This window comes from Accipiter gentilis, chromosome 7 (assembly GCF_929443795.1).
Source record: "Accipiter gentilis chromosome 7, bAccGen1.1, whole genome shotgun sequence".
Classification (NCBI taxonomy): Eukaryota; Metazoa; Chordata; class Aves; order Accipitriformes; family Accipitridae; genus Astur; species Astur gentilis.
The window spans coordinates 2,292,617-2,311,824 of record NC_064886.1 but is presented as its reverse complement, the minus strand read 5'-3'; the positions used below and the strand labels follow the sequence as shown (position 1 = coordinate 2,311,824).

Sequence of the window (19,208 nt, the reverse complement as noted above, 5' to 3'; positions counted from 1 at the left end):
AAATAGAATTTTAAGAACCTCACAAACTCTTAGAAGAGGTTACTGTGACTGTCTCAATAGGTGTAAGGCTTTACTGTATTCTGCTTGAATTTACAGGTTCAGTAATTAGTAGCCATCCAGAAGAAGTCACATGAGTAAATAAAAATGATATCATCCTGGGGGCAGTCAGAGGACATTGTCCTTAACGTACGAGAGTTCCATATTTTATGGTAGCACTTCATGTTAATGGTATGCTTATGCATTGTGGGATTAGAGAAAACTACTTATAAAATACTATAAAATTCACACACTGGTTGTAAGAAAGGTGCCTTGAAATAGATTGCGTGTAGATAACTCCCATATACATTGAAATTGTGTTGAAGGCTCTTGGACAACTGAGAGTGGAAGTCTGAACTAGCAGATGGCAGGAGTAAAAGGGGAATTTTAATCTTTGATTGGTTTGTGTTGCGCGTGTTTGGTGTTTTTACTGGATGCTCTTCTACTTGTTTTACTTCTGCGTTTGGAGGTCTCCCTTTCTGTTGTCTCTGCCATCCTATTCACTGACTATTGCTTCTCTCTCTCCGCTTTTCACGTGATGTTTTTCGCTGCTGTAATTAGTTGCGTTATAGCAATGAAAATGCTTCTTCTGAAGAGCATTGTAGTCTGTGACCTCTAGAGGGGCAGTGCCACACAGCGGTTAACCTCAACAGTGGCCGTGGGAAGAGGCTTGAAGAATCTGTGTGGCTGGAGTACCGCAGATCCGACGTTGACTCGTGTCTGATGTTGAGTCTTCCTTGAGCCACCGAGAAGGCACGGCAGCTCCCAGCCTGCTGTGGTCTGCAGCTGGGATCCGGCTCTGTGGCTAGCAGCCTGACTTCTTTTGTGCCCTTCAGCGTGGGCAGTGTGTTTCCTGGCCTTGGCTGGGGATCTGCACTACTGTATCTGTTCCACTGTCTCTAATGAAACCTCCTGTACTTTTTTGGGAGCCAGAAACCCCAGTTGTCTCCATGCTGTTGCCAAAACATCCAGCTCTTTTTCTTCATTCTCTCCGTTGTGTTAATACGTACATCCAATACGTAGAAGGTAGGCAGAATAAATTCAATTTCTAAAGAATTAATAAACAAAGGACATTAACCCTGCATATTGAAGTCAAATAGTCCGTATTTCAGCTTGGCGTATTACAGAAGTTGGGTTTATGCAGTTTCACACAGTCTTTTCGTATTGGTTCCCCAGTTCCTCCGGTGTCTCTTGATTCTTTTGGTGAGTTTGCATCAGTTGGCATGATGAAGGGAGGTGGTGCCACTAAATAATTTAGGTTCCTGAAAGGTTCCTGAAAATAGGTGAGCAGGTAAGAGACCACTGAGGGAAAAGCTGCACATACGTATCCATCAGAAAAAGCTGCACATACGTATCCATCAGAAAAAGCTGCACATAGGTATCCATCAGGAAAAGCGATCTTATAGGTTCCACCCAAATTACTTTTCAGTAATTTCCCTTCTCTGAGAAAATGAATTTTAGTAATGAAGTATCTTTTTATGAAGCTATGAGCATATAGTTGATAAAACAACATGGGGAAATCGGAATTCAGCTATTTGACTTCACCTGGTTCGTAAATGAAATGTTTGGACTATTAGAACACAGAAGTTACATTACTTCCTTTGCTCTTTACTACTTGTCCTTCGCTCTGATTCGGTAGCTCGAGATCTCTGAAAGCATCTTTTAAATTGCTGCAAGTAGAAAACTATTCTGTGAATCTTGCCCAAAAGAAGATGAATTTGTTGTTCTGCCAGCAATGATCAAAGTCTGCAAGACAGTAGCGTGCTGTTGTACCTCCCAATAATATTTCCTGGTAAATATCAAACAAGACAGACTTGAAGTTATAACTAAAACTTCCAAGGACATTAGCGAATTGTGCGGGGAATACTTTGTTCATTTTGTGCATTCAGTAAGTATTTAGGATAGCTAGATTGAGGAATTTGCTGGGGTTTTGTTGTCTGTTTGTTTAAATCCAAACATAACCCTCCCCTTTCTCTCTCAGCTTATAGTATTGTAGTTAATGGCATTGTGCTTTCAAATTTGTCATAAAAGTGTAATGAATCTGGTGATCAATAGCTAGCTGTTGCATTCTTTCAGTACTGAACAAGTAATTTAATAGCTGAGGTTAACAGAAGTCAATTTTCTTCTCAGTATAAATATCAATTATCTGTTACATTTAATGATTATATCTCCAGTTTCACAAACACTTACGTGCTTAGCTTTACATGTGAATAATCATAGATTACAGTGAGACTTGCCATGTGCACAAAGCTAAACTGATGTGTGACTTTGCAAGTCTCGAAGTTGGTGATGATCTGAAAGCTAATTTTGTGTGTGGCATTTCCTGGGGTTTTCTAAGCAGTAGCTTGTGGCATCATTTACCTTCCTTTCTTCTATAGTCAGGTTGCTGCACTGGAGAAAAATCGGGCCGCTCGGTTTTTAGCAGGTTTTTTGATGTCTGACTTCAGGGAGCAGCTGCAACGCTCTGGCTCAGCTCAGTCAGGCCAGCCAGGCATTACACTCTGTCTTTAGAGCTGGAAACTGTGGCAGTGTATAGCAGCTGCTCCCTGGTTTCAGGACATACAACTCGGGATCTTGGGAGATCAGAGAATGGTTATAAAAACTAAAAAAGGGGTGGAGAGAGGTTTTCCAGCAGAAATGCTGGGGCTGTTTTGTATTTGGAGTCTTCGAGCAAAGCTGGGAACAATCCTATTTGATTTGAACCTGTGCTGTGATAGACCTCATCTTGTGTTTTTCACTATACTGCTCCAAACTCTGCTGGAAAGTAGAATAATTTTTATTTTAGTTGCTGTAGAGCGTTTTGTTAATCTTTCTGGAACGGAATTTGTACAGGTTGCGAGCAGAGCGACTTAAAACAGTAGCTGCAAGTGTAATGCATGGAGGCGTAGTTTGCCTGAACGGGTTCAGGAGCGGATCTCTTTGTTAACTCTGTGTAAGGAAGGAAAGATAAACTCTACAGGGTTAGTTCTGCCTTAGAGAAATGTACCTATTTCGTGCACTCTCCTCTGCTTTCCCTACGCTGCTGCCAAAGCTCGAGCCAGAAGATGGCAGAATATCAAGGATTGATTAAGTGCAACCTGAGCTGCGAGTTGAAGGTGGCTGCTAGCAGCTCCTCTTTCTCAGAGCGCCTTGCATTTACTGGCTGACATCAGATAATTCAATCTGGCCTGCATGCAGAGCATCTTGTGTTTATCATTAAAATTTCATCCCAGCGGTTACGATGCTTGTTTTCTGGGTCAGACCTTGAATCCCTTTTCATTTGAGACAGCGGTGTTTGTGGTTACCTCACTCCCAATCAATGTTGTATTCACCAGCCTTTCTACAGTTACATGTCTCAAAGGATCTTCTTTAAAGGGATGTTGTCCTCCCCCCCTCCATATTCAATTCAAATGTAGTTTTGTCTTTAAGTCAGAGTTTACTTAAAGCAATTACGTGTCTGCTCGCTTGGCTTTTATAAATTACTACTAGTGATTAGGTTCACTCTACCTAATGCTGTCGTATGTTTGGTTTCAGTACAGAATGCCTGGATTTCTTCACCTTCTGTTAATAAAGTCTTAAATTATTTTTATTTTTTTTTAAGCAAGCTCACGTTCAGACAGTAAAATTGCTACTTTCTTTTTTCTTGGCAGTGTTGGCAGCCACGCTGATGGGCATTTGTAGTCAGCGGTTAGGTCCTCCTGGAGATAGCAATCTCAGAGCATGCATCTGGTCCTTGTTTGAACTCTGTTGTCATTACACAGTGGATCCTGTGGTGTAACGTGTCCATAGCATGTTGTGAGACTGTTTTGCTGTTTGACTGGCTCTGTGTGAAATACTCCAGCGTGGCTGTCCTTGAACTGTGTGGTAAACTTGCCGTGTGTTGGTGGTGATCATCTCTCTCGCATTTCGCCCCGTAAAACCACACCAAGTCTGCTGTGAGTCAGGGTGATGTTTTATTGTGCATGGTGCTAACTTTTTTTTATGCTTGCGGAAAGGGCACTGTGGCTTTACTGCTGCTGTTTGTAGCTCTGAAAGCTTCCCAAATGAAAATAAACAGAAGCGATCCAGAGTCAGACCACCCTTCCGAAGACCCAGAAATATAAAGGTGTCTGCTTTTTCTTTCTTCAGTTTTCCGTGACTGAAGAAAGAGGGGTAGACTGTTAGTGAAGAGCCTCCACAAATGGGGATTTAAGGGCATGCCTCTGCCGTGCCAGGAGACTGATCTAGCAGATGCTGTGTGGAGTCCCTGCACCTCCTACAGACTGGGCTGGGCATCAGCCCCTGGTTCTTCTCTTTACATTTTAACTTCAGACATTTTCCTCCTTCCCCCAGTAAGTACTGTCATCTTTCCTAGACATTTTATTTTCTTGAGTTAGGGTGAGCTTCATCTGCTCAGAGTGCCTTGATAAATCAACACATTTAACGCTTCCTCCCCCTTCAGGGTGGAACACACATGGTATTTCTCCAACTGATGCTTGATAAAGGCAATGAGAAACAAGAGAAGAACTTTCTAAATATCCTGTGTGGTTAGGGGAATCATCTGTTTTAGAGGTAGTGATATGTTTCGATTCTCATACTGAGAAACTAAATAATTTTCATACAGTTGTCTTCATTCTGAAGGAGTCTTATGGGAGTTAGGGTTTAAACACTGCAGTGCTTTCGAACAATTTTGGCCTTTCAGTTTAAGTCATTATGAGCAACATACAGACATATAAGTAGCTGCTACTATACAGTAGATTTCTTTGTTCTCTATGATCACCTCCCACTCTGCTTTCCTCTTGCTCAAAGGTGACCTGCAAATGACTTTTTTAAAAAAATGGGCTTGCCACTCTTTTTAGCTTCATAATGATGTGTGAAACTAGCCCGAAAGGCTTGAAAACACTTCTCTGCACTTTTTAAAACTTCCTGTCAACTCTCATCTAATTTGGTTTTTTTGCTATAGGGCTTGTGGGCTATTCTCAAGGTATTTATTATTAGCTCTTGCATCTTAATTCAGTGTGCAGACCTGAGGAAACCAAAATATTAATTAGTAATGAAAATGAATAAAAGTTAACAAACCGAAGTCTTAAACAGCCTGAATAAACCCCTGCCTTACTTAATTGCTTAAATTTCACTTGTGTAATGGCACAACTTTGATAGGTTTCTCCCTCCCCTCCCAGTGACTGAGAGTCTGGATGTAAAACAAAGCAGTAAGGCGAAGGTAAAAATACGCCACCTTTTTCCTTCAACCTTCCCCAAACCTTTTGTGTTCTCTTCACTCATTCTTATCATTGTTAAGAAGTAATAAGTGTCAGGCCTTCTTTTTTTCAAGTGAGTCACCTTTAGGAGGGTTGAAAACAGCATGACATCATGAGTTCAGAGGGGTCAGATGACAAACTACGGGAGTTAGGTAAGGTTGTGTTAAGTGACAAACATGTTGGCTTCTCTGTCATCTTGTGAAAAAAAAGCCTTTCAGGTGAAACCAATAGTAGAAGCTTGATACTGACTCTTTGTGAAAGGTGCTTTTTCAGCCTGCCTGACCATTAAGCTATTGGTTTACCTATAGGTTTTGCTGGACGCAGAGGAATGCGTTGTTGCAGTGAGATGCACTATGTGCAGTGATGCCCAGTATTCTGAAGTCACAGTCGTTATTTTTGAGCTTGTGAAGCCTGGTTTTCTACTGAGGCCAGACAAACCCATCCTTCTTTCTAGTAAACTTCTTGAACACTTCATTTTTACTGTTTTCACAACCTACCAGCCTCTGGGCTGTTGCCATCAGTGCCTAGAGTTCAGGTGATACTTTTCCTCTCTGCTGTTTGCAGTGTGCTGCAGTTTGTGTTCCTTCCAACGTATAAACATATCAGTTTACATCATCTTCAGATGGTGTTTTCTTGCCTGTATCTGAAACTGGAGCCATTGTTTTATTTGTTGCATTATGTGTTTGTACTTTGTGGAAAAAAATAGGGCTGAGGGACCAGATCCTTTCCAAGTTGCATCATAATTCCTCTTGAATTCTTTTGAAAAAGATAATTTTTTTTCTCCTGCCATGGCAGTAGCCCTAGGCGGTACCCACAGTAATATGTTTCCTTGGTCAGAGCAGCTGGCTTAATTAATGGGCCTGGGCTGATGCAAGGCCACTGGAACCTTGATCTAAATGATGGGAGATTCTTGGCCTTAAAAAAGAAATTACTAGAGACAGTTTGGCTTTCTCTAACTTCTGCTTTTGTAAGTGTTCATTAAAATGTTTTGCCTACCATATAACCCTTCGGCTTGTTTCTGTTCCCTTGGTATGACATTTGCATGCACTTAAAATTAATAAGAAGGTGAGGCACGCAGAAGTACTTAGGATGGCGAAATGTTCATTTTGTTACAGATAACAATGATAAGCTGCAGAAGAACTGCACGCTATCTCCAGCAGCGTAACCCACTTTCTAGAGCTATGATTTCCTAAATAAGGCCTTAAGAATGAAGGTATAAGCTCTCTGCAGCTCAGTTTCTGTGAGTGGTCCACAGATGGACGTGGGTTGATGAGTTGGAAAGTCAAGTTCCCAGCAGAAGAGTTTGGGAACCGATCGTAGGGATGCTCAGAATATATTTCCTACATGTTAAATCTTAAAGTGTTTCCAGATCCGTTTTGGTACAAGTTAGTCACTTTTTTCGTAGCTGCACTCATATATCAAGCAACCCAAAATAATGTTTGGATGAAATCGGTGACATTACTTTTCTACTTCATGTTCTTTTACCAGTGTTAGGATTGTTTCAAATGCAGGTTTTGGTTTACCCCCCTCTGTTTTTTCTTGTATTTTATGGTGTAGCTTTCTGCCATGCTATGTAATAGCAGAAAATTTCCTCTTTTCTGTTCCATTTGTATTTAATTTTTTTTGTCATTGTGTTCTATTTATATTCCCTTCTGCCATATAAAGTAGTTCTTTACTCCATTGTTGCTACTAGGCTGTTTTTCCTGAATCCTTCCCCTAAGGGATCCCATAGCCAAGCTACCTGTCGGTTATATATGTAGTGGCGAAATCAGTGTCTCTATATAACTGGAAATGAGAACACAGGAAGGCTTGGGAACTTCTACCTCTTTAATCCAGCCTTACTCTGTGAGGCATCAAACACTGTGGTAAATGTGTTTAAGCGGTCCATCGTTATCCCTCACTTCAGAGAAGAGTTGTGGGTCTTAATGTTGAATATAAAGAAGGTAATAGAATCTATGTAATTTCAGTATTGTGTGTTGCGATTGAGGTATCTTCCAACTTGCAGTGTTTCTGATGAAGAGGTTTTTTGAAGTTGAAAATTATGAATTACCACTGTCTTACTTGAGTCTTATAGAGAAGATGAAGCTTAGGAGCAATTTGAACCAACTTACAAAGGCAGTTGGACTTAGGTTTGCATGTTTAATTGGACCTTATTCTTAGGCCTACTGATGGGGGTCACTGACTAGATACCTTAATTAACCACATGAAGTACTGGTTAGTTGCTTTTGGTGGAATAAGGATGAAAGGTCCGAGATGCTTGTTGCAGCAAGACAATGCAAAATACTCATTATTTTTACTTGCTTATCAACAGGCATCGGTTTAAACAGAGCTGTAGCTAGAGATTGTTACTTGAGCAAAATTCCTACTGACTTCAATAAAATGCATTGACGTTGTAAGGACTTTATAATAAGATCTTTTGAGTATTAACAGATGGTCACTGACTGCCTGAAACAAAGTTGTTGGGTTTTTTTGTTTTGTTGATCACCACAGGTATCTGGAAACTGAACAGACTTTGCCTTCTGGAAATCAAACCTGACTGTGAAACAAAGGTTTTTCTTTCTCCTTCCTTTTTATTTTCTTGCTGCAAATTCTTTGGAGAAAATATGGAAAATGTTAACTGATTTCTGAAGTGTCTTATCAAAAGTCTTTGGTGTTCAGACCAACTTAGCGTAGTAAGACTTGCCCTGGAGTGGTGTGCTTGAGGCAGCTGACAAAATGGACTGACACCAGCATCCTGTTTCAACAGAAACCAAGCAACAGTCTAGTTGACCCGCTTGTTTGAAGTGAAATTCTGCAGTGCCAGCAGTAAGCAAGCCATGAAGGAAAGCAGTTTGTCTTTGCTGCTGCCATGGACTGAATGAGTAGAGTCTCGACTGTTTTGAAAATGTTCCTGTTAACAGTTTTTCTTTTGTGTATTTGTCAGTTTATATATTAGTTGCAGTTGTACTTTGCACAAACACTAATTAGACAGCCATCAACACTCAGGGCCAAAGGCTTACTAACAATGCAACTGTGATAGCAGTGTCTTAATTGGTTGAGTATAATTGTCATTAGGCAACGATAAAGACATCTGGGGCTCTGGAGAGAGATCAGCCTCCCCCTCCTCCTCTTCCCCAAATTTGTTCTGGCTATTGCTATCCAACACAGTTGAGCTTTTTCAGATGAGATTCTGTGTTTTGACCAGTTTCCTGATGTTTTTCTCCTTATGAAATCGTCTGCCTCTTCAGCACCACTTCATTAGAGCGGTGCCCAGCCTCCATCTCTGCTTCCTCCCACATGTGCTCTGCACTTCACCACCTGCTTCCCAGCCATCGTGGGACATCAGGAGCTTTTAACCCCCAGCTCCTTCTCCTTCAGTCTTCTGCTTTCACTCATGTGAGAGGGCATGAGGAAATTGTTCATCTCATTATGACATTACTGCCAATAAAAAGTAGTTGAAATGCTTTTGATTAGCGAGTAGGTATTTTTACTACAGTATGTTTGTAGATACCATGTGAATTTAATTTTTTTTTCTGTTTCTGTATACCATATGCATTCCACCTATTGTTGGTCCATTTCAGCAAGGTTTTTATGCATATCTGTAAAGCTTAAGCTGAATCTGCAGACTAATTCTTACAGCTGTATACATATCTGTCGAGAATTGCAGAACTGGCTTGTCAAGGAGAAGTACAGTTAGAAAAATACAGCTCTTGTCTTTCTCCTCCTGCTACTTCTCATCTGTATACACTGAAATTCTCAGAAGAACAAAAGCAAAGTGAAATGTAAGTCCATCAAAGAGGCCGAGTTACTTGGGTGGAGAATCTCTGTTGAACGCTAAGAGAAGGATGTCTGTGTCTGGTTAATAGGGAGCAAAACACACAGACCCAGCGCTGAAAGCCAGGCACTGTGTGGATGAAACACCTTGGAAGGCAGCAGGGCAGGGGGTATCTGGAGAGGGGGAAACTTGGCGTTGTAAGCAATAGTCTTTTGCTTGTTGCTCCCTGTTGTGCTTGGGAAAGCAAGGCTTCATTTCTAAATGAAGTAAATCAGGTATGGTCTCTAACGTGGTTGTGGGTTTGGGGTTTTTTTTGTTGTTGTTGTTTTTTTTTCTTTAAACTTGAGAACTCAGAATTTGTAGGTTTCGGATTTGGTCTTTTCGGTTTTTGGGGTTTGTTTTTTGTTGGTTTTGTGTTTTTTTTTTTTTTGCGCAAGTGGCTTATATCAGATGTTGGAGTATTTATCTGCCACTGCAATAATCATCTCATTGCACCCACTAGGGGAAAAAAGCAGCAGCTGAATGCTGTTGCTATTACAGCAAATAGAATGTGCTCATTTTTATATAAAACAGAAAAGTTTTTAGGGTTTGGGGGTTGGGGGTTTTCGTGGGTTGGGGGTTTTGGTTTGGGTTTTTTTTTTCCACTCCAGCAGAAAGCTGTATGGGCCTTTCATAGCCATCTTGATAGAAAAATCAGTAACTGAAGGAGTTCAGAGAACTGTGCCTGTTCTGGGGCAGAAGACTTAAATCTAGGGTTCTTTCATTCAGTAGCTGGTAATCCAAACTAAATTTTCATGGCAAAGTGTAAAAGTTGTTGTGGTAGGAAATGAATAGAAATACTGAAATTATCTAGAAATAGGTTCTGTAAAGTGCAGCGTGTTCTTCTCTTCAGCTATCTATATTGATATGGCAGATTTGCCAATTATCTGCAATAAAGCAGCCTTTTTATTTTTTTACAGCAAGGCAATGCTTTAATAGTTTAAAAGCCTTTTGTTGTGGTTACAAATTGAAAGTGTGTTGCTCTTTACAACAGCATTAAAAGCGGGGAATTGAACCATTAAATTTTTTACTTCTGAATTGGATTCGTCTGTGTTTGAAATTCTTCCAGTTCAGCTCTGGTACAGGCCCAGTGGATGCTGGAAACGGGCATGCGGTGGTGATGGCCAACAGAGCGTGTTGTCAGCTGAGGAGATGGTTTATGTCTCCTGTTTCCCCATGCTGGTTCCCTGCCCAAACCTAGACCTCCACTTATGTTTCCAGCATGGTCTTGTAACATCTCTCCAAATCCTTTAGGTTTGCCGCGTGGGACTGATCTGCTGTTGTGCTGCACTGGGAAGGATGTGAGTGGTGTTGCTGAGTGAGAAATGGGGGTGGGAGAGGTACAGGAGGGATGGGGGCAAAGATGCCTTACTGCTCTCCTCCCTCCTCTTCCCGATGAACGTAAAGCACTTGTCCTATCTTGCAGCACGCCGGTGGGATTTCTGGACACACACACCCGAAGGTAGGGTTTGGTGGGCGCTTGCAGGGTTTTCCTGGCATGTACGGGTGCTCCCGGTTCTCTGTCATGACAGAACTGGAATGAGCGCTACGGCCAGGATCCTCTTACGGATTGTTCTGTAGTATCTGTCTGAACCCACTGGAGCGTACCTGAGGTGCATCTAACAAGCTCTTGTGTTCAGCAGGTCCTTGCTAGGGGTAGGAGAGCAGCATGGCTTCATGGTATAGAAGTGAAAGCTCTTCAGCATGTACCTGTCCATCACTGGTGAGGAGGAGGAGGCTACAGGGTGGTCTGATGCAGAGCCTACTAGGCAGAGACAGTTCCTGCATTTAACAGGTCCCAGCACAAACATATCAGGATTAGAGACAAATTTATTTAAAACTGATAGAAGCGTTTGGTGGTTCTGTTCCAGTTTGAGCTTAGCTGTAGAAGTGGTTCAGGTGGTTCTTCAAGAACAAAGAATGGTTCAAGCTAAATTTTGACTTGGTTGAATTCTGAGATAAAGTTAATTTGAGCACTTATTGTGGTACTGTGATGTTGGATCTTTAATTCCAAGATTGTGGTCTATGTTCTTTTTCATGGATGGTAGTGTGTCTTGAGCCCTGGATCACTTGTGTTGCATGCTATGTAGAAAAACCAAAAGCAGTGTGCTCAGAGAAGAGACATGGGGCTGGCTAATTCTCTATTCTTGTCATTCTGTTTTCTCTATCTATTGGTCTTTGTTTTTACATTCCTAGACTGGACTGTGTGAGAGCGAGGATGTATATGCACTAGGAGGAGATGCTGTTCTTCCTTGCTTATTTGGGGAGGAAAATGAATATTCTGTCACTTAGTTCTGTCAATTCTACCAGTATTTTATGTCTCCCTCAACTCACTTTTCAGGGTCACTTAGTGACGAAAGAATTTTGGCTTCCCCCTTTGGAGTAATCTGCTATTCATTACAGTTAGGAGAAGCTTGAAAACATGACCCCAACTGGCCCAAACATAAAGGGAAACAAAAAGCAGCTCAAAATGAAAATGCTTCCAAAATGTTATTTGTGTCCCTTGTTGAAGGGGACTGCAGCAGATCTGTGCAATTGCCTCTCCCATTGTGTCTTACCTCCAAATTTTAAAATGTATCTGAAATGAGTACTTTTCAGGTTTGTAAACTATGTGTTATGGACTAATCTGGACTGCTTGTTCGGTCCAACACGAAACATTTTGCTCTGCTTTGGGGAAGCTTCTTTCTTGATCTATTGTTTTTTTAATAGTGCTGCTGTAAATTGGAAAGGAAAGCAGGATTCATGGGGGGATTTGGGCCTCATTTGCAGAAGGAGAAAAAGGGAGAAGTGCTATCCCAGCCTATTCTTTCATTTTCTTCTGTCTTACCATGTAAAGCACTGAAGAGGAAGCCAGGTGACAAGGACGCAGTTCTCCTCTCCTCCTGATGAAGTGCAGAGAATTAATGTGCATCTCTTTCTGCTTGGCAGGTTTCACCGCCCCCTCAGGCACTTTAATTAGTTGTATAAAGTGGAGCGTTTTCACCCGGAGATATTGGGAGTAATCTGCTCCAGAGTACCTGTAACACTGCTGCATGGTACTCCCCAAAGAACTGGGTAACCTGAGTTGAAGTCCAACATCTTCTAAACCTTTATTAAGCACTTTCCTTCACCTCCTTTGTAAATAACTATTTTCTTACTTTCCTCATAAACATAGGACAGCCAGATTTCTAACCGGTAGACCTCTGAGGCTTATAAGAATCATTCTTTTGAAATACTTTTCCCCCCAAAGTCAGGATGTAACAACAAAGCTGACAGACCAGGAAGCATCCTTCATTTTCCAACAGAATCCAAGTCTCAGCTACGGTAGAGAAAGTCATCTGAGACTGTCTGACAGTGTTAATTGTCACAGTTCTGTCAAAACTTATGTTAAATAATTATTGAACTGTTCCAAATAGCTCTTGAACTGTGTTCTTTGACCAGTCATAGAGGGATCTTCTCCTCTACTTTGCGTGCAGTGGGTTTCTTTTTTGCTCTTTAATAGTATGTTGTGTGCCACAGCATAGATGGCACAGAACAGTTTCTGTGGTGTTTGCTGTGTAACAACCTTCATTCGTTTAGGTATATTCAGCATTATCCGAGAAGTTTAGTTCTATTTTTTTGTTTTCTCATTGGCAAACTGTAGTTTGATCTTAAACTATAGTTTTTCTGATGTTTCAGCAAGAGAGCCTTCTGCAAAGAAGGCAGCACTGCCTTAATTCTAAAGACAACACTTAATTGTATTAATAAATTAATTAGTCTTTTGAGATGTAGGCAAATCTGATCCGTTGATGAGGCAGTAAGAAATTTCTTTCTATAAAGAGCAGTAGTTTGGATGGGTGTATGCGTGTGAGTGCTTGTATGTACGTACATAAATGTTCTGATTGAACAGCCTTTTCTTGGCACAACCACAATCACAAATATTTAAAGACCGAAGAAAAACAGTTTGAAGTTTTGCCATAATGTAATTTAGACTCGGTACTGACTACCTTCTTTCCCTTGAGCCCAGCTGTCCTTGCATTCCAGTTGTAAAGAGAATATCAATAGTTTGTAACCTATGGTATCTCAGTTGTGTCATTCTTGTAGCTGCGATTTACCTGGCTGTCATAGTAGGCTTGATGCTATATTCAGCAAATGGGAATAAAGCGAGCAAAGTTGATGGGCTTGTACACAGAGTGTGTAAACAGGAGGAGAATCACTCTAGGAGCTGTAAATAGTGTTGGGTTTTAAGGCGCTTTTTGTTTCTTCCTCCCTTCTGCAGCTACCTCTTTTTAGATGTTTTGGGATGAGTAATAGCCTTCTTTTCCAGATATACATCAGGAGAAGTGAGGTTGTGGGACACTCGCACCTGGGACTACACAGCCCCCATCCTGGAACCAATGCATGGTCCTGGTGATGCTGGACCTCAGCCACGTGTCTCCTTTGTGAGGATAAACAGCTCTCTGGCTGTAGCAGCTTATGAGGACGGTAAGTAACCACAACTCTCCTCCCTATTTAAAAAAAAAAAAAAAAAAAAAAAAAAAAAGGCTTTACAAAAATGAAGCAGCTGTGCTCAGCTTTTTGTGTGTCTGTAATCCTGTACATACACACACACGCACACACTTGCTTTTATGTGAGAAAGTTGGCCAATAACCCTAAATGCATTAGGAGGCATTGGAACATAGCACCCATTAAAACTGATGTTTATTCCTACTGGAACTGCTACACAAAGCTTGAGTGCCAGGCTGTAGTCCAGCCAAACTATCTTAAGCAAATAACTTGTTTTGCTATAAAAATATTAAATATTCTTCCACCAGCCTTCTCCTCTGTCCAAAACTCCCCTGGGGTGCTGTGAAGCTTTGTTATGGGAATACTGGTAAACTTGCATGTCTGATTAATCTGCATCCTCTCTTGCTCTTGGCATAGTGTACGGATGCACATTGTCTTAACTGAAGTATTGGTTTGCAATGGTGGGTTATTATATACTTTGATATAGAGAAATAAAAACTATGACCTAATATTTAATGGAACCCTAATAAAATCCTGGTTATATGCATTGTTTTAAATATACTTAGATGTTTATGTAATGGGCAACAACAGCCAGAGCCTAACCGTGCATCTACTGGATGTGGGAACAGCAATTAAAAAAGTCAGGTTTGGATAGTGCTAGCCAATTGTGATCCTAGCCTGAGTTGCTCAAGCAGAACTCAACTCCTATCATCTTTCTTTAAAATGTATGATTTGACACTTAAAAAAACCTCTCCTTGGGTACGAATAAAGAGTATTTTTAAGTTAGGGAGCATTGTACACATACTATCTTTGATTCTGGCATCTCTGCGTGTGGAAACAAAACCAAAAATGGGTAATCCAAACAAAATCTCTAATCCGTATATTTTATTTTAGAAGTAAATTAAATGCTTTATATGTGAAAACAACTGTTTTAAGATGATCAACACCCTTAGCTGTTTTTCTAGCATGGATCATGCTAGAATGGATTTCTGTGCCTAAGAATTGTTGATAGGCAACGTTTTCTGGCAACAGCAAGTCTGGTATTACAGAATACTTATTAATATTATTTACTCGAGTCATAGGAAATTATAACACAGTGATAGTTTTAAGTGTTGTCTTTTTGTCCAGTGTGCCAAACAATGACTAGCTGAGGGTCTTTTGTTTGTTTTCTAGTCTCCCACTGACTAATCTTATAATTTGTCTAGGGTTTTTTTTCTGTCATATTCCTTGTCATCAGTCCTGTGTGTGCTGTGACTAAACTAGTTTGCATAAAGCTCGGCGTCTTTTATTCTTTTGGGTGGAAATTTTAATGGGCTCTGTGATACGGCAGTTACTCTGATTTGAGAAGCCTGGTCAGAATAGATTAGCTTCTGTGTGACTAGGGAATTATAAAGACTGATTTTAGAAATGTTTACTAACTGGAATCTGAAAGCGTGTATTTTCAGTTTGGTGGAGAGAGTTATTTTAAACTCGGGGAGGGAGAGGATGACTTTGAAGATAATATGTTTGATTGTTCTTTGTTGTACTTTTCCAGCTTCCTTTTCTCTTTTGTTTGTAAGTTTGACTAACACAGAGAAACCATCTGCTAGTGTTGGAGGTGGTGCTGTCAGGCAAAGAGTCTAGACTTCTCTGTCGAATCCCTGGCTAGCAGACTTGTTCAGATAACATCAGTTTCTCCCAGTTCAACAGAGCTCACGCAGCGATGTCCTTGGCATCCGATCACAGGGAAGAACTAACAGGCAGATTCTGCTCGCGCCGTGCCTGCCTTACAGCGCTGTTTTGCTGGTTCAGTAGTAGCAAATGCTTCCCAAGGCATATGAAATATAGCAAGGAGAAAGATTTGTCTTACTGGGATGCCTGCATCCAAAGTGAATTGTAACTCCATGATGGCACTAAAGAAAAATTGAATTGCGACTTCTGGTGAATGTTTCCGACGGCGTCAGCCTCTGAGAAACAAGCTGCAAGGAGAGGTAAATGAGAGAAAAATGTATGGGGAGAAAATGAAGTTCCCTCCGCCCATGCCAATGCTCAGTGGGGGCACTGTATGTACACCTGGGGCAACGGGACTTGGCAACTTGATCCACAGTTGTGATTTTTGAATTCCAACCCACTGGCCTCATATTTCTTCTGCCTTGTTTCCTATTGTCAGCACTGGCAGTCCTCCAGTTTGATTTTACCACTAATTGTGTTGCACGTTACCAAACTGAAATGAATCAAATCAAAATGCTTTTCCTGGAGCATTAGATAAAGCAGGCGAGGGTTCTGGGTAATGAGCAGATGCTGCTAATGCAGGGACAGTAGAGGCCTTGCCAGGACTCCATCTGCTCCATGCTTGCCTGACTTTGGCTGTGAGCCACAGCTTTTGGGAAACAGCAGTCTACTTTAGCCATCACTCTTCCCCCCCCAGCCTCCGGAGTCTCATAGTTTGACTTGAAAACAATGTGCTGCAACAAGAGAACATACTTTTTGTTTGTTTGTTTTGATTATTTTTTTTTTTTCCTTTAAATGCCGTGCTTCATACTTGTGTAGGCATGGTGGGGAGGTGCTGCGCTGCTGCCCTTCGTGGTAATGCTTTGAGACCCGCTGGGAGGAGTTAGTGGTACTTCACAAGTTACAGAGTAGCAACGTGGAGCAAAGGAAGGTGGTTTCTGCAGGGATCAGAAGCGTTTTTGCTTGTTAGCAGGCTCCAGGAAGGGAATTTTGGCAGTGCTTCTTTCTGGGACTGGAAATCTGCTGTCTTGTCCATTCTGATGCCCTTAAAGCTGCTCGTGGGTATTGTCCCTTCTGTACCCTCTTTGCAAAGACAGAAATGGAATGGTGTGTTTGGTGCCTTCCCCTAAGTGCCAGGACATGCTGTATGGTAGCAAGAGCAGGGAAACAGGCTGGCTCGAATAAAGGAAAAAGTTTTTGAAGAAAACTGCACGTCGTGGGCAGTAGTATATTTATTCCCATCAGATAATGTATAGGAGGCTGTGGATGCAAAACTCTTGGCTTGGGTAAACAGCCTGTGATTTCACATCACAGCCAGGGAAGTCTGTCTCTCAAGACTTAAGTCCCCAAGTTGGGAACAAAATACAGATTTTTTTTGTCTGTGCCTTTTCTGAGGGACTGTACAGGGATGGTGTCCTTTGGAAATCTCTGTAAGAAGAGTGGTGGAGATAAAGCCTGACAACATTTGGTGGAAACTGATGTGGTAATGGTAATGTGAAGACATGACTCTTATGACTGAGGTCTAGTCTCTCGGTGTTTAGTACGGTGAGTAGCATGCTGTACCTGCTGAAAGTTGAGAAACAGCATTGCAGTGAAAATAGAATGTAAAATTTTAGTTAATGAACACCAAGCATCTACTAAGGTTAAACTGGCTGTGTGTTGGTGGTCCCTCCAAGTAGAAATGTTTTCGGGAGAAAGTTGAAATTCAGTTTAAGAAGTTTTGAGACTTCAGGCCGGTGTTCATTTCCACCTGTGTATTTCATCTACTGTTTGTACTTCATAGAAGTATGATGTTATCTGAAAATTACAAGGAAATAAATTAATATTCCCAGCTTGGAGGAAAAAAAATACGCATAAGAAGTGTTTTCAGCAGGTGAAAAGAATTTTATTTTGTTTAAATCAAGATAGAAGTGGTAAGACTGCAACTCAGAAACAGGAAAAACATCATGTAGATGATGTGAATTAAGCAGCTTCTGGCCTTTCCGTGGAATTGTGTTTAGAAGCTGAAGTGAATGAGCATGAAAACCATGAGCGTGTCCTGATTCCCTGCTCTAGCATATACAAAATTCTGTCTTTGCTTTCTTTTTTTTTTTTGGCAGATAACGCACACTTAGATTACTTTACATCTTTTTCTAAAGCTGACGGCAACTGCTAGCTGTATCATCATAATGTGGGAGAGCTGATGTAATGGGTCATTAGGATCCGAGCGTAGGATCTTCCTTCTGCACCAAAACACAGCTCTCCTTCCACTTAGCCCAAGGTTTTGCTGTTAGCAGGTAGCACGAGTGGGCAGCTGTCCTCTGCTGTGGCTGGCACTTAGAAGGAGCTGTATTACACCAGCGAACGCAGCCAGTATAATATTTACAGATGGGATTTACTGGGTTTTGCCTCTGTGTTTACACTGCCTTTCCCTGTTATGGGATTAGAGGTTCTATAGGAAAAGAGATACTTTTTTTTGTTGTGGCAAAAGTATTGCCTTTTGTACCAGAGAGAAACCTATGTGAAACAGATGTAAAAACCAGCTGCTTTTGCGGGATGTCTTTTGTGCTTCCAGCTGCAAAGAGGGGAATATACTGGAGACAGGCACTGTTAATGGACGACAGCTTCCTGCCATTCACCTTTGATATAGCAAGAGATGTGTAAGACTGGCTGATGCTTACTAAAATTGGAGTACAGGCGGGATCAGCAGTGCACTGTGTAAGGCACAATAGACTCATAGTTAAACGTTTTATCCAAATACCTTACAATCTAGAGTGAATTGCAATAAATGGACCTTTCATCAGGCCACATTTCAACAATATATTGGGTTAGAAGTTACAAACCTGAATTCTTTGTACAGTCTGGGCCAAAGTGATAAACGGTGGGCCGGTACAGTGATTGTAATGTCAAGTGTCAGCAATTGTACCATCTTCATCAGCTTCTTGCACTTAACTCGTTTCCTTGAGCCAGAATGAAATATAAGCAAGCTGTAAAGTCTAAATAGGTTTGAGGAGTTATTGTTAGAGTTCAATTGGAATAATCACAATTGTGGTGCAGATTTTAGCATGCTGTGAAAGTATTGCTTATAACTTTGATTTAATGACTTTCTAACACTTAAGATTACAGTATTAAAAAAAAAAAAAAAAAAAAAAAGAAAGAAAGAAAAGACACTGTATGCTTGCAACCTTAACTTCACCTTAGCAAAGATACTGCTTTGGAAATGAAGTACTGGTCACTGCTGGAGGCAGGAAGATAGACTATGTAAAGTAGTGATCTCATCTGCACTGGTAAATCTTACGCCTAATTTTTTTTCTCTGTTGCTGTACTAATAACTTTAACTGTAATGGTGGCTTTGTTTTGCTCTTACATAAACATGATTGACTGCTGCAAAGGTTTGCACGCTAATAAATACATTCTGTATGTCATGGCAGAAAAAGCAAAATATTCTGAGTAGCACTTCTAGATCTAGTAGTACCTCTACCTATTGATAAATACAGTGGAGTGTTTGCTTCTTCTATGTAAAACTTGATAATGTTTTCCTGCTGTCATACATGAATGCATACACCTGTTTTGACAATAACGCATTTCCACAGAAGGTCCTTGCACACAATGGTTGAAGCTTCTGACTGGTAGCAAGTAACAAATGACGGAGGATGTACGTACAGAATTGTACACTCTTTTGGAGGAGAGGAGAAGTAAGGGGGACAAGCAATACTTTAGCAAGCAAATAGTTGTTCAACCTAATGAAAGAAAATGGTATTTCTCTTGCTCTTTGCGTTCCTTTTGAACACTCCTTTTTACTCTTTATATTGTGCTTCTTCATTAAACAGATGTTAACTTGTGACCTTACAAGTCACTTGTTTTTTTGATATTACCAGGGATGTTTTCACACCATGTTGTGCATCAGGTGTTGCACACACCGTGTTTGCCTGATAATATTTTCAGATATTTTGGACAAATTTTGCAGTTGAACATCTGGTTAAAAAAAAAAAGTACCTGTCTCTAACTGA

General features: G+C 40.9%; 1 protein-coding gene across 5 annotated transcripts in view; it reads left to right on the top strand.

Annotated features, from left to right (window-relative positions):
* FBXW8 (F-box and WD repeat domain containing 8) overlaps positions 1 to 19,208 on the top strand; it is a 58,037-nt gene that overhangs the window by 14,161 nt on the left and 24,668 nt on the right. For all 5 annotated transcript variants that reach the window (XR_007506809.1, XR_007506806.1, XR_007506808.1 and 2 more), the window contains one exon: positions 13,331 to 13,488. Coding sequence is in view for 1 of the 5 variants with exons in the window: in XM_049806815.1 (XP_049662772.1) it covers positions 13,331 to 13,488 (158 nt within the window). In the remaining 4 variants the exon portion in view is untranslated. The remainder of the gene's footprint in view (positions 1 to 13,330; positions 13,489 to 19,208) is intronic.